Consider the following 21,749-nt stretch of genomic DNA (forward strand, 5'->3'; position numbering starts at 1 on the left):
TAAAGGTGATGACTCAGAATCAAAACAAGATATTCTCCCATTATGTTCTCTTCTGACTCATTGAAACCTGCTTCACTCATTACTATTGAGTGGTATCATTTACAAAACTTCTAGCATCATCGTAACTGGAAAAAATCCCAGCCTCTCTATCTCCAAACAATCCCATCTCAATAGGAAAAATCCTAGAAAAGGCTTTCCAATAGTTGGAAACTGAGATTTGAACTCCAAATTATTATACTGCAGGTGAGATTAATTAAAATTCCCCTTCCAGGTATTTGACACTTTCATCTCAGGCCCTGAATTACTATGGTTTAGGATCAAATCCAAGTGTTATTCCCACGCAGAGGGCTGATAACACTGAATCATAAGACAACAGTGAGAGGTGGAGATGTAGAAAGTGGAAAACTAATTCTACATAAATTCTGGATCAAAGAGAGAAACACTGCTGGAGTAATCCCTGCGACTCACCACTTCTTTTTCAGGTGTCACAGAGGTTGAAAAAACTTTTATTTTCCTATCCCTAATCCTACTCCTTCTCTTTGTTATCTTTATATGTATTTAAAATGGTATAAAAACATTCAGCAGAACCCAGTGCAATGTGAAAACAACTGGGAATGAGACAATCTGTCCATAGCGAGGGAATGTGGTAACCAACAATTGCTTTGCAGTGGGAGGAAAAGTATAAATGTGATGCTCCGAATTTGTTTACACTAGGAAAAATGATGGATGTTATCTCAGGTCTTCACAAAATTTGATAGTCCATTTATAGTGGCCACGGTATTTTTTTTTTTAATTGAAAAAAACCTTGTCTTTACATCAAGATCACTAACTGAAGCTAGGTAAATCCTAGTGGAATCAAGGCTCAAGTACATTAAACCTCTGGAGTTGATGGACATTCTTGTTTGAGAGACACACTTCCATGACATAGAACAAAGCAGTTGATCATAAAGACTCTGGGATTCTCCCTAAGGGAAGATGTGCTACAGAAGGGAAAAGCAGACAACTCATCTAGGGGAACTGAAATATCACAGGGACACAAATGATGCCTTCAATTTCATTATGTGGGAATTAGCAAAAGGAAAACATTCTTTTCTAGACAGGGTTTGTATGGTCTCTAACTCCCTTGCAGCATCTCTAATGATAAAGAAAGGCTGAGTTCGGATATAAGAACTTGTCATATTCATAAAATTCATAGGGTCACTCTCTTGTGTGGATCCTCTGATGTCTAATAAGTTTTGAGCTCTGAGCAAAGGTTTTCCCGCACTCACAACATGCATAGGGTTTCTCCCCTGTGTGGATTCTTTGATGTTGAATAAGGGCTGAGCTCTGAGAAAAGGTTTTCCTGCACTCACAGCATTCATAGGGTTTCTCCCCTGTGTGGATTCTCTGATGTTGAATAAGAGCTGAGCTCCAAGAGAAAGTTTTCCCACATTCACAGCATCGATAGGGTTTCTCTCTGGTGTGGATTCTCTGGTGACTAATAAGGGTTGAGCTATCAGTGAACGTTTTCCCACACTCACAGCATTCATAGGGTTTTTCCCCTGTGTGGATTCTCTGATGGCTAATAAGGTTTGAACTACCAGTGAAGGTTTTCCCGCATTCACAGCATTCATAGGGTTTCTCCCCTGTGTGGATCCGCTGATGTCTAATAAGCTGTGAGCTCTGAGCGAAGGTTTGCCCGCATTCACAGCATTCATAGGGTTTCTCCCCTGTGTGGATTCTCTGATGCTGAATAAGGTGTAAGCTCCGAGAGAAGCATTTCCCACAGTCACAGCATTCATAGGGTTTCTCCCCTGTGTGGATTCTCTGGTGATTAATAAGGGTTGAGTGATCAGTGAAGGATTTTCGACACTCACAGCATTCATAGGGTTTCTCTCCTGTGTGGATTCTCTGATGCGTAGTAAGGTTTGATCTCTGAGCGAAGGTTTTCCCACACTCACAGCATTCATAGGGTTTATCCCCTGTGTGGCTTCTCTGATGGATAATAAGGTGTGCTCGCTTACTGAACTTTTTCCCACACTCAATGCATGTTTTATTTCTTTCTCCCATGAGGATAATCTGCTGGGCCATGGTTTTCTTGTTGTCTTTCTGAGTTCCCTGATAATTAACAGATTGACCAGCTTTCTGTGTTGGCTGGTTTCTCTGCTGCTTCTCTGGCCTGTACTGATTCTCACAGGCTTTTTCCTGCTCACTACTCCTGGACACACTCCCTTTGCATCTTTGCAGTAACACCCCATGTGGTTCCACTTCCTCATCACCTTCCTGCTGAGGATCCTGCGCCATGGTCTCATTCACCATCCCATCACCTGGTGGTACAGAGAAAGAAAAACCCTCAGAAACCAGAATGGAAAAGGGGAGAACAAACCAAAAGAAGAGCTGGAGATGGGAAAAAATCAGGGACTGAATTTCCCCAAACTCTTCCCTAAATGGGAGAGAGTAGGGGATCAATTCTGCATCCAGCTCCCATCCAAACACTCAGGGAGAAGGAAGTTCAGGGAGGGAGCTACTGCCATGAGTTAGTCAGGGTGGATAGGAAGCCATGAGCAATATTTGCCCTGAGCATAGGACACCCGCTGGGGACATTCCTGAATTCAGACAGCTCACAGGTCTTTGTTGGGAATCCCAGCTGTTTCCTTCAGGAACTGACAGTATTTGAATTGGTTTAATGATCACTCACCTGTACAGCAGCCTCTCAGAATCTCACTTTCCTCTGAGATCTGGGGAAAACGGCTCTTCCCTTTGCTCCTTCTGGGAGGTGACATCAGGTTTGGAAACTGGAAACCCTGATCAAGTGAGACAAGTGAGATAAGGTAAATTCATGGGACATTTTGTCACACACACAAAAACTTCTGTTATTTTAACCCCAGCCCATTTTCAAGCAGTAAAATCATGGGGCCAGCTCCCAGTGTTCCCAAAGGTGCAGACACTCTTCTTATGAGGGGTTCAACTGTGCCCATGCCTACTGGGAACACATAGCCAGACAGTCACGATCAAAGAGCACCTAACTCCATGTCACAGAAAGGGAAGACTCCAGGCAGAGGGTAAATCCCCCTGGAACTGCTTTTTTCTGACAGAGAGAAGCCCAGAGACAGTGCAGGAGGAGGAAAGGCACAAGGCCTGACAGCTGAGGGGAGACAGAGAGACAAAGAAGGGCACAGAGAGGGAGCTAGCCCTGCCAATCACTAGGACCTCCACGCACCATTCTCCAATTAATTTTGCCCTTCGCTGCCTCCTGGGACCCAAGGAACAGCCACTCCTTATGTTCTCCTCCCCTCCCATTACGCACAGCCCTCCTTGTTATCAGTACTCCCAAAGTCTCTGCTCCCCAACCATTTTCACCCCATAATCCCACTGTCTCAATTGTTCCATGGTCCTGATTCCCAAGAGATCCTGCCAAAAATGTGTACCATTTCTCCCTCCCGTTGCTAGCACCCCTTTTTCCTGGAGCACCCACTACCCAGCACCCATGCTCCCATTACTCTAATCAGCAGCAACCCTTCCAGATCCTTGAGTTCCATTTCTTCCAGCCCTCCACAGCATCCTAACTCCCTACAGCAGCTGTTCCATGTGATCTCCACCACTACCCCCTCCAGCACTCCTGGCTCACAGGAGCTCTTTGCCCAAAGCCTTCCTCTCCCTACTTTCTGACACACACATCACTAACCACAACCTCCCCATTATTATCATTTATGATTTCTATTATCATAATACCTAGTAGTGCAAATAATGGACCAGGATCTTCTGGATATTCTACAAACACAGAACAAAAAACTCTTTGCCCCAAAATATGAGAATCTAAGAACAAGACAAGAGAAGGATGGATACAAATAGACATGGGTTTGACAGTGATGACAATTTTCTGCAATATCCTGGACCATCATTACTGAATTAACTCAAACCTTATTGAATTAAGTTTTCAGTATCCTAGCAGTTTATTGTTTTAAAAATAAGAGTGTGTATGTATTACTGTAGGATGGTCTGTAACATCTCTGGGGAGGGGACCTGGCTAACAAAAGTCCAAGAAAGTGTTATGAGCTTCAAAGGACTCTTTGAAACAATGTGCTAGACAAAGTTAAGTGGGACAGATCCCTAGGAAATACACAGTGGGAGAAGAAGGCAATGTCTCACCTCCACATAAAACCTATGGAAGCTTCACCCTGAGGAGAAACCATTGCCTGCTGATCACCTGTTACATGAACCTAAGTTCTACTCCTGGGAGCATTCTGTGCCAAAAAATTAAAAATTCTGCTCACAATATTTTAGAATTCTTTATATTTTATTTGTCAAAATAACACATTATAATCACACCAGTTTCAATTATTTTGGTAATTTATTTCAAAATACCTGTCAACAAGTATTTCTGTATCAATACATAGCACAAAAAAGATTAAGGAAATGGTTTTTGACAAAAAGATTCATTACCGGGGATATTAATATAAAACTGAGTAATAATTCATTTAAACTACAATACAGAACTGTATTTCCAGCATGCCCAGAAGCAGTGCAAAGGCTTGTGCGAGTCAGGGGTAACGGAGGAGAGGATGGAAGTAATTGCTGGGAAGGGGGCTGGATGTTAATCTGGAGGGTTTTGGGGGGTGGGTGGGAGAAGTATAGAACAGTTGTTGATGGGGAGGGCTGTTAGGGAGCCTCCCCAATGCAGACTCCGGCTGACCCCTAGCCTCTCTCTCATTCAGTCAGGCACATCTGCCTCTGTCCCCATGGGTCTCTGCACCCCCACTCAGCCACCCTCTCCCACACAGCCACCCTCTCCTTTACCCTAGGTGTCCCTGCACTCCCTCCCCCTTCCCCATATAGCCCCACTCAGCAAACCCATCCTCCCATCCCCATGTGTCCCTACACCCCCACTCAGCTACCCCTTCTCCTCCATTCCTATATGTCCCTGCAACCCCTCTGCCCTGTCCCCATGTGTCCCTAAACCCCTTCTCCCATTGAGACCCCACACCAATCTGTCCCTCCCCACTAGCTCTTCTGAACCTCAGTCTGACCACCCAGCAGCCCCATGTGCCTATGCTGTCCATCCCCTCATAGCCAGTGCCTCCTGACCTGGTCCCATGGTTAGGGCAGCATGATGAAACCAGCCTCTTCTCTTCCTTATCTGCAGCAGGAGCCGGTCGTGCCTGAGAGCAGCTGCTCTCTGTTCTGGCACCACAACAGACCCAAGTGGGCAAAAGGTACAACTGCAGCACATCTCTGGCAGAATGCATTTTCTGCAGAGAAAAAAAATTCTGCACAGCACATGAATTCTGCACGTCTGCAGAATTCATCCAGGAGTAAAGTTTAGAGGCCCAAACTGGACAAAAGAGTAACTCTTAGATGCATGGGCATGTTTGTTCTGAGCTAAGAATTATTAGCTTGCGACCACAGAAAAAAAACAACCTCTTGGTGGGGTTTGAAGTCTGTTCACCTGCCTCAGCCCTTGGTGGGGCTGGGGTGATCTCTGGTAAGCTTATTAGCATGCATATAGGTTCTATAATTCTTTTTAAAATATTCATTCTGTAATCTTTTAACTTGAGAATCATTGTTTGCTGGGAAATGGCTGTGTGGTAAGTTAAGCAAGGGCAGTTACACTGTTCATAGCCTCTGAGGAAGAAAGGCAAAGCAGGCCTGCTGAGGGGATCTGCCTTGCTGGGAAATTCACAGGATAGGCAGGGAGCTGTACAGCCTGGATATACATCTCTCTCCCTCCTGACTGCTGTGGGTTTCTACCCAATAGAGGTACCGGCTGGGCAGCCTGAGAGGACAGCCTTGCTGGACTATAGAGGGGGAATACAGGTCCAATGAATACAGGACCTGAATAGTGACGGGGGAGCACAAGGAAACAATAAGACAGAATTTGTCACCCTGATAAACAGTGGGCTCAGCTCAACAGCAGCCTAACCATTGTCATATGTTTGAAGGCTTCATGGAACAGGGGAGTTGTACGGAGGGATGGGAAGGATGATAACGAGATAGGTCTGGGGATGCTTATGGGGAGTTCCTCCAAAAAGCAAGAAGCAGCATGAAGAAAGCACAGAACCATAGAAATGTCGGGCTGGAAGGGAGCTCAAGAAGTCATCAAGTCCAGACCCATGTACTATGACAGGACCCAGTAAACCTAGACCATCCCTCACAAACATTTATTTGTCCAATCTGTTTTTTAAAATTTTCAATTATTATTAGCCTCATTAAAATAAAGATATGTCACATCTACTGCTTCCCCCCATCCACTAGGCCAGTAACCCATTCAAAGAATGAAGTTAGGTTGGCTTGGCATGATTTCTTCTTGACAAATCCATGTTGACTATAACTTATGACACTATTATTCTCTAGATGCTAACAAACTGATTTTTTAATAATTTGTTTCAGAATCCTTCCAGGTATTGAAGTAAGGGTGGACTGGTCACAAAGTCCTTTTTGTTCCTGTTTTTAAAGACAGGTACTAAGTTTTCCTCCTCCGGGAGTACTTAGAGATAATTGCTAACAATTCCCAGATTGCTTCAGCAAGTTTCTTAAGTATCCTAAGATGAATTTCATCACGTCTGATAAGTTGAATGTATTCAAGTCATCTAAATATTCTTTAATCTGTTCTTTCCCTATTTTGGCTTGTCTTCCTTCCTCTTCATTGTTAATATTCATTGTGTTAAGTATCTGCTCACCATTTACCTTTTTAGTAAAGATGGAAGCAAAACAGGCATGAAATACCTGAGCTTTCTTGATGTTATTAGTTTTTCTTCCCTGCTAAGCTACACCTTCCTCCGTCTTTCTCTAGCTCAGTGGTTCTCAAACTTTTGTACTGGTGACCCCTTTCACATAGCAAGCCTCTGAGAGCGACCCCGCCTTATAAATTAAAAACACTTTTTAATATTTTTAACACCATTATAAATGCTGGAGGCAACGTGGGGTTTAGGGTGAAGGCTGACAGCTTGTGACTTCCCTGTAATAACTTTGTGACCCCCCTAAAGTGTCCCGACCCCCAGTTTGAGAACCCCTGCTCTAGCTCCTAATGTATTTATAAAACCTTTTCTTGTTGCCTTTTCTATCCCTTGCTAGTCCCTTACCCTTTCTGATTTGTCCCTACATGTTTGTGCCCTCCTCCTATACTCGTCCCCACAATTTGTCCATGTTTCTATTTTTTGTAGGGTTCCATTTTGATATTCAGGTCATTAAAACACTCCTGTGTTACTATCTTGGCCTCTTACTATTCTCCCTTTCTTTCCTTCTGTAACGAGGCTGGTTCTGGTGGGACCCAACTGAGAGTGCCAATTCAGGACAAATTGCTTAAAGCAGGGCAGTTACAGCCCAAGGCTGGGGTTTCTATGCACACCAAGGCAAACCAAACCAGCCAAACCAGAGAAGACTTTGGTTTTACCCCACTGGCTAACCACAAGTAACACAAGCAATTCCCTTAGACACTCCAGTTTCCCAGTATCACCACCAGTGCCCCTCATTATGGGGACAAATGGTTATGAAAATCAATACCCCAGTAAAAGAAAAAAGGTTCTCTCAATCCCAAAGGACCAAGCCCCAGACCCAGGTCAATATACAAATCAGATTTTACCCACAAATCACGCTGTTGCCAATCCTTTAAAATTTAAAAGTTTATTCATAAAAGGAAAGAAATATAGATGAGAGCTAGAATTGGTTAAATGGAATCAATTACACACAGTAAAGGCAAGTTCTTGGTTCAGGCTTGCAGCAGTGATAGAATAAACTGCAGGTTCAAATAAAGTCTCTGGAGTATATCCACAGCTGGGATGGGTCGTTCAGTCCTTTGTTCAAAGCTTCAGTGTAGCAAAGTTCTTCCAGAGGTAGGAAGCAGATTGAAGACAAGATGGAGAAGCTGCAGCAGCTTTTTATACTCTCTTGCCAGGTGGTCTGTCTGTCTTTGTTCCAAAGACAAGCTGCCCATCACATGGCCTGGAAAAACCTCAGAGTTCTGTCCCTAGGCATGTCCCTGCATACCTTGCTGAGTCCCAAGGCATGTCTGCCTTCTCTTAATGGGTCAGTTGTATAGCTGATGATCCTTAACGGGCCATCAAGCAGGCTAGGCAGAGCTGACACCAATTTATCTGGCGTGTCCCCCAGAAGCATAGCACAGGTTTGAACTACAGACAGTATAGAGCCAATATTCATAACTTCAACTACAAAATTATACACACATATAGACAGCATAATCATAATCAGCAAACCATCACCTTGTCTTAGACACCTCATTTGACCCCCTTTATATAAAGATTTGGTGCCACTACAGGACTTTGGTTGCAACAATGATCTATCTATACAGTCCTAGATTATGTCAATAACGATACACCTTCATATCAGGTTAGTTTGCAGTTATGCCGTGTTTCCTTGACAAACTGTTAGCTCTCCTGTACTCATTTTTCCCTTAGATTTTCTTCCCATGACTGTAGTTACCAGTTCTCTTAGTTTGTTGAAGTCTGAAGTCCTTATTCTGCTGCTCTCACTTCTTTTTTTCCTCAGAATCACAAAAATTTATCATTTCATGTTCACTTTCACCCAATTGCCTTCCACCTTCAGATTCGCTACCAATTCCTTCATCTTGGCTATAAACAAATCTGAAATGGCTATCCTTCTGGTTACTTCTGCCATTTTTTGGAATAAAAGGGTTGTCCCCAAATCACTCCAAGAACTTATTGGACATTTTGTGTTTTGCTGTATTACTTGTCCAACAGATGTTGGGGTAGTTAAAATCAGGCATGGCTACTAGGTCTTGTCTTTTGATAGTTCTTTTATTTGCTCTAGAAATGCCTTGTCCACATTCTCTTCCTGATATCATGATCTATAGTAGACTCTGACCAGGAGCTCACTCCTATTTTTTTCTCCTGTTATCTTTATCTAATGAACTTCATTTGGTCTGCCTCCCACTTTGTTCTGGACCTGAGAACAAGAATATATATATTTTTGATCTAGAATGCAACATCTCCTCCCTTTTTACCCTGCTTGTCCTGCCTGAACAAGCTAGACTCCTCTATACCAATATTCCAGTTATGAGACTTGTTCAACCAAATCTTTGTGATGCTAATTAAGTCATAATTTAGGTTATGTATTAATTCTTCCATCTTTTCCTCCTTCTTCCCCATACTCCTTGCATTTGTGTACAGATAACCAAGATGTTGAGCAGATTTCCCCATTGATTTTCTTCTTGTTGCTCCTTTGACTTTACTGTAATTTTCCTGTCCATGAAAAGGCTTGTCTGAAAACTTAGCATGATGGGCTGATCAAAAGTGGGATGAGAATGAGAGGCGACTGTGGCATTATCAGATTAAAATATGACCAAAATCATTGTTGCCTCCACTGTTATATAATTGTAACAAATCTTATAAAAAGTATGTCAAGTAAGATGTCATTAGAAAACTTATAATTTGCTGAATATGATCCTGCTATTTGTATACATGTATCATTTTTGTATCTGAAGTTATTAATATTAACTGTGTACCTGTATTTCAAATGTTTGCTCATGTGGTAACACCCACAAGGTATTTAGCCTGCACATCCTGAAGGGACTATTCATGTTAAATGGCCCATCCAGGAACTCAAAATGGACCATGGGGTGTGCCTATCTATACTTAAAGGACTTTCCTGTGAACATTCTAACTAGAGTATGGGTGATGGCCTGTCCTATGACTAAGCAAAGCATGCATAGACATGTGACTTGCTCATGTGACTCCAAACACCATCTTGTTACCTGTAATTTTCCTCAATGAGAACAATGAGTTTCACTTCACCTGGCAAAAGCTATAAAAAGGACCTGGAAATATCTCCATTTGGCCTCTTTCCTGCTCAAACCTCTGCACTATGGACTTATACTAATGGGAGCATTCTAACCAAGGGTCTCAGGCCCTTCCAATGATTTGAAAGCAACCAGAGACTTAACAAGCCAGAAGTTTATTCCATCACTGCTACAAGCCTGATCTAAGAACTTTGCATTTATTGTATGTATTTGATTCCTTTAACCAACTTTAACTCTCACTTGCCTTTCTTTTTATAAACATTTAGATATTGGAGACTAAAGGATTGGCAATAGCATGATTATTGGGTAAGATGTGAGTTATATATTGACCTTGGTATGTGACTGGTCCTTTGGGATCAGAAGAAAGATGAAACTGGTTTTAAATAACCACTCCTCATTAAGTCTAGCATCTGGGTGTTGAATCCAGGACTGGAATACCTAAGGAGGCTGCATTTCTGACTTCTTGTTAGCCAGTGTGGTGAGACAGAAGTTTACTTTTGTTGCTGGATTGGTATATCTCATGGAAGAATAACCACCAGTTTTGGGGTGTGTCTGCACTTTTTCCCAGCAGCTTGTCCTGAATTTGGTATTCTATGTTGTGACGCACGGAGACAGTGACATGTAAGGTAGTGACAGGCCATGAAAGACCTCGACAGTGAAGATAAGCGGCTTACACTTGATATGATGGAGATGGGGGATACAGGCTCTCCTGGCTCTGCTCCCGTTAGAGTATGTCTGCACAACATCAGCCGGGGTCCACAGACTTGTTGTAGGCATGGCCGGCCGAGGTTGGTCACTCTCCGGGCCGGCTCGCTACTTCTGTCAGGTGTGTCAGGGAATTAGCCTGTCTGAACAAAGAGTTCAATAGCAAGGCCCAGGCCCAGGCCCTGAGTCAGGGCAGGGCAACAAACAGTCAGTAGCTCAGGGCCCTCAGGCAGGGGCTGAGCAAAGGCAGAGCTCAATAGCAAACCCAGGCTTCTGGCTCCTAGTAGCCTGGGAGAGGGGGAGACTGCCACCTGCAAGGTGGGTGGCAGGGGGGACGCAGGCCCTCTCACTCCCCTGCATCCCAGCCCGGGGCCCTAGCAGCAACAGAAGACCTGCTGCTGGGTCAGTGGGGATCCTGGCCTCAACATACTGACATTGGTTCTGGCAGTGTTGCAGCCTGACTACAGTCGGCTGCCCCAGGCTACTTCCTACCTCTCCCTCTAAAGGTACCTTGGTCTGGCCGGCATCCTCCAAGGGGTCACACACCATGGGCTCCTCGGGTAACTGGCACTCGGTTGGCTTGGAGGCTCCTCGGGGTAACTAGTGAACAGCAAGCTTGGCAGCATCTCTGGGCTCGGGCTAGCATCAGGCATTGGCTGATCTGACCAGTCCTCGGGTTGGCCGTCGTGGTCTCATGGCTGGGAGCTCTGCCACAGGCGTCTGGCCTCTCCGGTGGCTGTGTTTCAACTGAGCTCTGGGGTGGGGCTTTTATACTTCCGGTCCTACACCTTGACCTCTGAGGGGCAGATGCAGGGTTTGCTGGCTCTGCCCACTTTGGCATCCAGAGAGGCTCATCCCTCTCCAGGGTGGCGGGAAACCAGACCACCTCGCTACACTTGTGTTAATGATGCTCAGGCTAGCACATTAAAAATAGCTGTGTAGACATTGCAGCTCAGACTGGAGGCTCAGGCTCCCAAGCCTACCCCTGGTTTGAGAGACCAAGCTCAGCCCAACATCTACACAGTTACAGAAAGCCCACGAGCACAAGTGTGCAGACCCAGGCTGGGAGGATCTCTCCCAGAGGCAGTGTAGACATACCCATCATGTGCTACTTCTTAGGCTCTGCTTTTACCAAGGCTGATCCCCACAGCTCCACTACTCTGAGACAGACCTTCTGGAGACAGTACCCCTTTGTGTCATGATGGCACTTCAGGGAATCCAAATGATTTGAGACTCCTCCTAAACACCATCTCCTCTGGGGTGCTGAAGCCATAAAAAATGGTTACCTAGCTTTCGTAACTATTGTTCTTCAAGATGAATTGCTCATGTCCATTCCATTTTAGGTGTGCATGGTTGGAGATTATTGCCTTAGTGGTACCTGTAGAGTCAGCTGTGGTGCCCTCTGGAGTGCCGCACTCATGCAGCGGAATCAGGCGCAATCAGCCCTATGCCCTCTGAGTTCCTTCTTGCCGACAACTCCGATAGAGGGGCAGGAGGGAGGGTAATGGAATGGACATGAGGTACATATCTCGAAGAACAGTTATGAAAGGTAGGTAACCATTTTTCTTCTTTGAGTGCTTATTCAGATCGATTCCACTCTTGGTGACTCATGAGAAGTATCCTCAGAGGCAGGCTTGGAGTTCACAGTCTTGCAGCTTGCAGTATTGCCCTGCCACGCTTGCTGGGTAAGAGCGTAATGAAATGCAAACATGTAGACATACAACCAGGTTGCAGCTAGACAGATTTCTTGGATCAGCACATGCGCCAGGAAGGCTGCTGATGACACCTGTGCCCTAGTAGAGTGAGCTATCATGATAGTCGGCAGGAGCATCTTTGCCAGTTCATAAGAGTAGTGGATGCAGGCTGTGATCCAAGACAAGATTCTCTGGGCAGACACTGGGCAACCCTTCATCCTGTCTGTTACAGCAACCAACACCTGCGTTGACTTTCAGAACTGCCTTGTTCTATCTATGTAGAAGGCCTGAGCCCATCTGACGTCCAGGGTATGCAGCCTGCATTCCTCATCCATCGCATGAGGCTTTGGACAAAAGACCGGTAAGTATATGTCTTGACCAGTATGAAACCGGGAGATGACCTTGGGCAGAAAAGCTGGGTGCGGACGCAGCTGGACCTTGTCTTTATAGAAGACTGTATAAGCTGCCTCCCACATGAGCATGCTGATCTTAGACACCCTACGGGCCAAAGTTATAGCAACCAAGAAGGAGACCTTCCAGGAGAGAACCAGGAGTGAGCAGGAAGCAAAAGGTTCAAAAGCGGACCCATGAGCCTTGACAGCACAAGATTCAGGTCCCAAGGGGAGACCGGATCCCAGACATGAGGGTAGAGGTGCTCTAAACTTTTCAAGGACTGTGCCATCATGGTATGGGCGAAGACCGTCCTGCTTTGAAATGGACGGTGGAACGATAAAATGGCCACCAGGTGTACCCTGAACAAAAGATAGCGACAGACCCTGGAGCTTAAGATGCAGCAAAAAGTCCAGGATGTGCTGCAGTGAGGCCTCTTCAGCAAAAATGTGTTGATCAAGACCCAACACGTGAACCGCTTCCACTTTGCCACATAGGTAGCCATGGTGGAGGGTTTCCTGCTGCCCAGCGGGACCTGCTAGACACCAGCAGAGCACTCCCATTCATCCGTACTTAACCACACAGAAGCCAAGCTTTCAGGTGCAGTGTTGCCAGGTACAGATGCAGCAGATTGCCATGGTTCTGGGACAGCAGATCTAGCCGAAGAGGCAGTTGCAGCGGGATGGCTGCCAAAAGAGTCAACAGCATGCCAAAACAGTGTTGGCAAGGCTATGCGGGGGATACGAGGATGACATTCACTTTGTCTTGCCTCCTCTTTAGCAGGACCTTGTGGATTAAAGGCACCAACGTGAAGGCATACATCAGCGCTCCTGACCACTGAATCGAGACGGCGTCTCACAGGGAGCTTTTATCCCTTCCCTGCAGGGAACAGAACACGTGGTACTTTCTGTTCTGCCTGGATGCAAACAGGTCCACCTGCAGCATCCCCCACCTGTGGGGGATTAGGTTGTCCACCTCTGGATGGAGTGACCATTCATGGTGAGATGAGAAGGTCCTGCTGAGGTGATCTTCCAGGACTTTCTTGGTTCCAGGCAGGTGGGCAGCTACCAGATGAATGGCACGCCACACACAAAAGTCCCAGAGGCTGAGTGTCTCCCAACAAAGGGCTGAAGACCTGGCACTTCCCTGCCTGTTGATGTAATATATTGCAATGGTATTGTCCATCAGGACCTGCATGTCCGAGACCAGGATGAGTGACGGGGACAGGGTTATTAAGGGAACTCCTTGCAGCACCAATTTGGGATCCAGTCACCAGTCCAGGGATAAGAGGATGTGGCTCGGCACCATGACCACTCGGTCCAGGGCATGCCTGCTGGGGATATAGACTGAGGCCAGCCACGCTTGCAGAGGCCACAGATGAAATAGAGTATGGCTGACCACATAAGTGCATGTGGCCATGTGGCCCATCAGTCACAGACATGTGTTGGCCATGGTGAGCAGATGGTTCTTTATGTGGGAAATCAGGTCCAACATGGCCCAAAAATGCACCTCCAGAAGGCAGGCCCTGGCCCACAAGGAATCAAGAACTGCTCCAATAAATTCTATGCATTGGATTGGCATCAACATGACTTTTCTGTTTTTATTAGCAGGCCCAGGTCACTGCAGGTGGAGCACACCAGATTGAGGCTCCTTTGCACAAGTCCTGGAGACTTGCCTTTGATGAGCCAGTCGTTGAGACACGGGAAGATCTGGGCTGCTCGACGTGTCAGGTAAGCTGCCACTGGCATAACACCAAAGGGCAGCACTGTGAACTGGAAGTGGCGCCTGGCCACCATGAAACATAGGATTTTTTTGCCTCTGTTTTCACTAACAAGGTCAGCTCCCAGACTGCTACGCTGGGCATCACAAAATGGGGAAGAGATGGCCAGCCCTCTGTGGAGATAGAGATGGTTAGGGACTATTTAGAAAAGCTGGACGTGCACAAGTCCATGGGGCCGGACGAGTTGCATCCGAGAGTGCTGAAGGAATTGGCGGCTGTGATTGCAGAGCCATTGGCCATTATCTTTGAAAACTCGTGGCGAACCGGGGAAGTCCCGGATGACTGGAAAAAGGCTAATGTAGTGCCAATCTTTAAAAAAGGGAAGAAGGAGGATCCTGGGAACTACAGGCCAGTCAGCCTCACCTCAGTCCCTGGAAAAATCATGGAGCAGGTCCTCAAAGAATCAATCTTGAAGTACTTGCATGAGAGGAAAGTGATCAGGAACAGCCAGCATGGATTCACCAAGGGAAGGTCATGCCTGACTAATCTAATCGCCTTTTATCATGAGATTACTGGTTCTGTGGATGAAGGGAAAGCAGTGGATGTATTGTTTCTTGACTTTAGCAAAGCTTTTGACACGGTCTCCCACAGTATTCTTGTCAGCAAGTTAAGGAAGTATGGGCTGGATGAATGCACTATAGGGTGGGTAGAAAGCTGGCTAGATTGTCGGGCTCAACGGGTAGTGATCAATGGCTCCATGTCTAGTTGGCAGCCGGTGTCAAGTGGAGTGCCCCAGGGGTCGGTCCTGGGGCCGGTTTTGTTCAATATCTTCATAAATGATCTGGAGGATGGTGTGGATTGCACTCTCAGCAAATTTGCGGACGATACTAAACTGGGAGGAGTGGTAGATACGCTGGAGGGGAGGGATAGGATACAGAAGGACCTAGACAAATTGGAGGATTGGGCCAAAAGAAATCTGATGAGGTTCAATAAGGATAAGTGCAGGGTCCTGCACTTAGGACGGAAGAATCCAATGCACCGCTACAGACTAGGGACCGAATGGCTAGGCAGCAGTTCTGCGGAAAAGGACCTGGGGTGACAGTGGACGAGAAGCTGGATATGAGTCAGCAGTGTGCCCTTGTTGCCAAGAAGGCCAATGGCATTTTGGGATGTATAAGTAGGGGCATAGCCAGCAGATCGAGGGACGTGATCGTCCCCCTCTATTCGACATTGGTGAGGCCTCATCTGGAGTACTGTGTCCAGTTTTGGGCCCCACACTACAAGAAGGATGTGGATAAATTGGAGAGAGTCCAGCGAAGGGCAACAAAAATGATTAGGGGTCTAGAACACATGACTTATGAGGAGAGGCTGAGGGAGCTGGGATTGTTTAGCCTGCAGAAGAGAAGAATGAGGGGGGATTTGATAGCTGCTTTCAACTACCTGAAAGGGGGTTCCAAAGAGGATGGCTCTAGACTGTTCTCAATGGTAGCAGATGACAGAACGAGGAGTAATGGCCTCAAGTTGCAGTGGGGGAGGTTTAGATTGGATATTAGGAAAAACTTTTTCACTAAGAGGGTGGTGAAACACTGGAATGCGTTGCCTAGGGAGGTGGTGGAATCTCCTTCCCTGGAAGTTTTTAAGGTCAGGCTTGACAAAGCCCTGGCTGGGATGATTTAACTGGGAATTGGTCCTGCTTCGAGCAGGGGGTTGGACTAGATGACCTTCAGGGGTCCCTTCCAACCCTGATATTCTATGATAGGAAATGCCTGTGTCCCAGGAATATGTAGACATGAAAATCTACATATCCACGCATATGTCTAAGACCTTTTATCTAGACCAACAGACAATGGAAGAATGACATACGGGGGTTTTCAATTTGTACCCACAGACTTAACAGGTACACCACAAGGAAACTTATGTGCGAATATACATGTCATCAATACACACAAACATACTAGCCTATGGAGTAAGCATACCCTAACATTTTGTGGGTGAGGAATGAAATTTGGGCATAGAAGGAAAGATTTCCAGCATTTGTGCCCTATAAAAGAGGTAACCCACCTCACTAGGGTATTCTTTTTCTATTCTATCTCTATTCCTCTTCCTCTTCTATCTACTATGACTACTACCATTAGTAGGCTACTCTTGTTCTTCTTAAACTTTAAGTTTCAAGGGAACTAGGCTAAGCCTGGTTTCCCTAAGTTTTATTCTTAGTTTGTTCATTAGGTTCTGATTTTAAGTTTAAGTTAGTCAAGTAAACCCTAAGTTAGTTTTGATAGATCTTAGTATTAGTTTTTCTAAGCATGGCATCCATCACTCAAGAACTAAGAAACCTGAACCACAAGACTGGTCCTGTATCTGTTACAACCAGGTTATCAAGGAAGGGTGTGAGTATATTAACCAAAGCTTTGTTGCATATAATACGATATTATCATATGTATCTTTTGAATAGCAGTAATGCAATTGTAACTTTGTAACTCTGAGTATTTTACCATTTACTATTATTAATTTTAATAAAAAGTCTTTAAGGCTCTATCTGCCTCAGTGTGAGCTTCCTGTCATACCTCCGAGGGTCCTTTGTTAATTCTGTGGAGCCTGATTCGGGACAAGAACTTTTATCTTCTCAACAGACTGGCAAGCCTAAACCCCATAATATTAATAATTAATTATTAATATTATTAATTAAATTAAAATAACATTAATTTAAATTGATGAATTAAATTAATATTAGTACACCCTAAATCAGGTTACAAAACCCAGGAGACTGCAGAATGCCCCACCTGGGACAAAGTTTCTGCTGGGACCCTAACGACTAACTAACAAACACTTTACTACTACTTAACCACTATTGTATACAAACTATGTACAAAGGCCTTAAGACACAAAGTTCATAAAAGGAAAAAAATGCTAGCTCTTGCTAAGCAAGGAAGGCACTCCAACTAATCACCACGGGTGGTAAGAAAGAACTGAGAAGCCATAGCGCCAGCAGCACCTGATAGACCGCTGCATGAGTGTGGCACTCCAGAGGGCATGACAGACGACCCTATGGGTACCGCTAAGGCAAAAATCTCTGACGACCATGCATGTGGGCACGCACACACCTAGAAAGGAATCGACATGAGCAAGCTCTCGAAGAACTCAGGATTTACAGATCCCATGGTTAGTTTGGTAAAGCAAAACTGAACTCTGAATTCATTTTGGCAGTCATCTGCCCAGCTTTTCCAAAGCCTCCTGGACTTCATTTCCTTCCCTCTCAGTCTCCTTGTCTAACTCTTTTTGCCCTTTGTCATAAATATAAAGGGAAGGGTAACCACCTTTCTGTCCACAGTGCTATAAAATCCCTCCTGGCCAGAGGAAAACCCTTTCACCTGTAAAGGGTTAAGAAGATAAGATAACCTCGCTGGCACCTGAGCAAAATGACCAATGAGGAGACAAGATACTTTCAAAGCTAGAGGGGGGGGGAAAAAGGGTCTGTCTGTCTGGGTGATGCTTTTGCTGGGAACAGATCAGGAATGCAGCTTAGAACTCCTGTAAAAAGTTAGTAAGTAATCTAGCTAGAAATGTGTTAGATTTCCTTTTGTTTAATGGCTGGTAAAATAGCTGTGCTGAATGGCATGTATATTCCTGTTTTTGTGTCTTTTTGTAATTTAAGGTTTTGCCTAGAGCGATTCTCTATGTTTTGAATCCAATTACCCTGTAAGGTATTTACCATCCTGATTTTTACAGAGGTGATTCTTTTACCTTTTCTTAAGTAAAATTCTTCTTTTAAGAACCTGATTGATTTTTCATTGTTCTTAAGATCCAAGGGTTTGGGTCTGTGTTCACCTGTACAAATTGGTGAGGATTTTTATCAAGCCTTCCCCAGGAAAGGTGGTGAAGGGCTTGGGGGAATATTTTTGGGGAAGACATCCCCAAGTGGGCTCTTTCCCTGTTCTTTGTTTAACACACTTGGTGGTGGCAGCATAGGGTTCAAGGACAAGGCAAAGTTTGTACCTTGGGGAAGTTTTTAACCAAAACTGGTAAGAATAAGCTCAGGGGGTCTTTCATGCAGGTCCCCACATCTGTACCTTAGAGTTCAGAGTGGGGAAGGAACCTTAACACCCTTGATGACAGCAAACTTATGGCTGACAGATATTTGTCTAACTAGTTTTTTAAAACCTCCAGTGACTGGGATTCCACAACCTCTCTCGTGACCGATTCCAGTACTTATCGATTCTCAAGGTTGGAAAGGTTTTTCTAATATCCAACCTAAGCACCCCTTGCTGTAAATCAAGCCAATTACTTCTCCTACCCCAGTGCACATGGAGAAAAATTTATCACCATCCTCTGTATAGCAGTCTTTAACATAGCTGAAGACCAGCCCCCAAGTCATCTTTTCTCAAAACTAAACATGACCAATTCTTTTAACCTTTCCTCACAGGTCACAATTTAGAATAGTAAGGTAGCTTTGTGGATGTTGATTCTCAATGGATATGAGCAGGGCATGATTGCATTTGTCAAGGGAGAGAAAAGAATGGTGCATTAATTCAGACAGGAGATGATGAGAGCCTGGATAAGGGTTTTAGCTGTGTTGATGGATAGGAAAGCCTGTATCTTAGGGAGGTTATTGCAGAAAGAAAATACAAGGTATAAGCTGCACGGGAGGACCTAGAAAGAGTCCTGTGTTGCAGCATATGTGCAGTGTACAGACGTAAGTGACAGAAAGGATGGTGGTGGTGTCTGCAGTGATACAGAAAGGAGGTGCGGGGTGGCTTGGGGGAATATCAAGAGCTGTATTCTGGCCATTTTAGCTTTTGAACTTGAGCTGATAGCCAGACATCTCTGAGGAAGTGTCAGAGAGACAGGCTGAGATTTCAGTTTGGGGAGAAAGACAGGTCTGGAGCAGAGAGTTACATCTGTGAGTTGCCAGCAGAGATGGTAGCCAAATTTGTGTTTGTGGATGAGATTACCAGAGATAAAGTACACAGGAAAAAGAGAAGCGGACCAAGGACAGAGCTTGTGTAAGGCCTGTACTGGAGTGGGGATGAGGAGGATTGTCCAAGGACACACTGAAGGAGAGATCAGAGAAGTAGGAGGAGAAGCAGAAGAGGATAAGGGAAGATCATATTTCAAGAAGATGACCATGGTCAATAGTGTCAAAGACAGCTGACGGGTCAAGGAGGAGGATGAAGTACTGGCTGAGCTTCATTAGAGACTTTGGCAAAAGCAGCCTCAGTGAAGTGCTACAATCTCCGGCTCCCTGAAACCTGTAGTTCCTACCCCCACCAGACCTTCCTACTTCCTAGACCAACCACTCTCCAACCCCGTCACTCCCCTGTCCCTCTAACTGCAGTGTTCCCCACTCCCAGTTAACCCACTCCCTACCCAACCCTCCCTCAACAACAGCACCACTGCTGGGCCCTCCACCCCCTTTTCCCCATTCCCAGTCCCCCATTTGCCCAGCTCACATCATTACCAGCTCAAGGGAGCTCCTCTCCCTGACACCCTCCATCCACCTCCATCCATTGTGTTCGGATATTTTAGGGTTAAGTATAAAAATAAGCTGCTAATGTGCTAACATGACATTGGGGACAAAGGCATATGTAGGCAGTATTTCTTTGTCTAATACATAAGTTGCAGATTCTTCCCTTCTCTGTTGCTTGTAAGCACTGATAAGGATAGGTTTCAGAGTAACAGCTGTGTTAGTCTGTCTTCGCAAAAAGAAAAGGAGTACTTGTGGCACCTTAGAGACTAACCAATTTATTTGAGCATGAGCTTTCGTGAGCTACGAAGTGAGCTGTAGCTCACGAAAGCTCATGCTCAAATAAATTGGTTAGTCTCTAAGGTGCCACAAGTACTCCTTTTCTTTTTACTGATAAGGATGCAGCTGCAAGAGAAATGTCCTTTGTGTAAAAGAAGGTAAAAGGAATGTTATCTTCCCCTCCCTCCCTTTCCCAGCTACATAAACAAGCCCTGGCTCATGGCCTCTTCCTCCCTCCCTCTCCTAAGAACTGTTAATTAAGGAAATTTGTAGCAACAATCACTGCAAAGAAATGTATTTTCAAGGTAAAAATGTGTGTATAATATGCGTAATGCTGTAATCAGTCAATGGGGTGGGTATAATCATAGTATGGGTGTTTCTATTACTTAATACGGGTTTTTGGGGTGTTGTAACAGACGTAGGTGTGTATTTACTAACAAACAAAAAGAGTGTGTTATAACTAATTCAGTGCTTACTGGACAATTGGGTATCACAATAAAGGATTCCATCTACTCAATCCACCTCTGGGGCAACCTGCTCTTTTTCTTCTAACACATTGTACCCAAACATCCCTGATTTTTTCTAATGTTAGTCCTCCACACCCCATTCCCCTTCATCCCCTCTGCTCTCAGCCCTCCCACCTACATGTCACTCCATGAACACCAGCTCCCCATCATCTTTCTCCCCTCCTCATCCTCTCCCTTGTCTCAAAGACTCCTGAATGAGACCCTCACACTGTCTCCAGTCCACAGATGGGTGCACCTGATTGCCACATTCTCCATGCATTTAGAAAGTTATCATAACAGACCACCAGCTGCACTAGATTTAAGGTTCAGCATTACTTTCTGTTTAAAGGCCAACTATTCTAATTTCTCTAAAATGTACATGCTTACTCACATTGGCCTGAAATACACTGCTCATCATGTGGGTGCAGGACACGGTTAGTATTCCAAAGATGGGGTTAATTGCTCCAGAGGTTCCTGAGCTACAGCCCTCTGAAAACAAGCTTTTGACCAAAATCACCTTGCTCTGATAACATTCTCTTGCACACAACTGAGGCTCAGAACTGTGGTTCTGATTATCCCCCAACTGCTAGACAGTTGGCATCTAGCTCAGCTGGTCTATGGTGCACAATGCCTGTTTGGGGGAGCAGTACCAAACAAGTTAATAACTATAGTGCTTGGAGCTTCAGATCAGCAAAAGCCAAACGGATAAGAACGTAAGAGGCCACACTGGGTCAGAACAATTGCCCATCTAGTGCAGTATCCTGTCTTCCGGTAGTAGCCAATGCCAGATGCTTCAGAGGGAATGAACAGAAGGAGCTTTTCAAGTGATCCATCTCCTGTCATCCACTCACAGCACGTGGCAGTTAGAGGCTTAGGGCCACCCAGAGCATAGGGTTGCATCTCTGACCATCTTGGCTAGTAGCAGTCGATGGACCTATCCCGCATGAATTTATCTAACTCTTTTTAACCCAGTTATAATTACAGACTTCACAACATCCCCTGGCAATGAGTTCCACAGGATGACTGTGCACTGTGTGAAGAAATACTTCCTTTTGTTTGTTATCAATCTGCTGCCTATTAACTTCATCACGTGACCCCTGACTCTTGTGCTATGCAAAGGGGTAAATAACACTTCCTTATCCATTTTCTCCACACCATAGTTCCACCTACCCACACCCCATCACATGAGAGCAGACAGGAAGCATCAGGGTGAGGGGAGAAAAAAAGCCCCCCCCCCCAGCAG

The 21,749-nt window shown here is 45.2% G+C and overlaps 1 protein-coding gene across 1 annotated transcript; it reads right to left on the bottom strand.

Moving 5' to 3' along the window:
• Positions 1 to 762: 762 nt before the first annotated feature.
• On the bottom strand, positions 763 to 11,504 carry LOC144278448 (uncharacterized). Its single transcript, XM_077839750.1, has 3 exons — positions 10,426 to 11,504; positions 2,678 to 2,783; positions 763 to 2,306 (listed from the first exon to the last, which is right to left on the bottom strand). Exons 1-3 carry the CDS (start codon positions 10,495 to 10,497, stop codon positions 1,198 to 1,200), a joined length of 1,287 nt encoding a protein of 428 aa, XP_077695876.1. The 5' UTR covers positions 10,498 to 11,504; the 3' UTR covers positions 763 to 1,197.
• Between the last annotated feature and the right edge of the window lie 10,245 nt (positions 11,505 to 21,749).

The sequence above is a fragment of the Eretmochelys imbricata genome, chromosome 22 (assembly GCF_965152235.1).
Source record: "Eretmochelys imbricata isolate rEreImb1 chromosome 22, rEreImb1.hap1, whole genome shotgun sequence".
Taxonomy (NCBI): domain Eukaryota; kingdom Metazoa; phylum Chordata; order Testudines; family Cheloniidae; genus Eretmochelys; species Eretmochelys imbricata.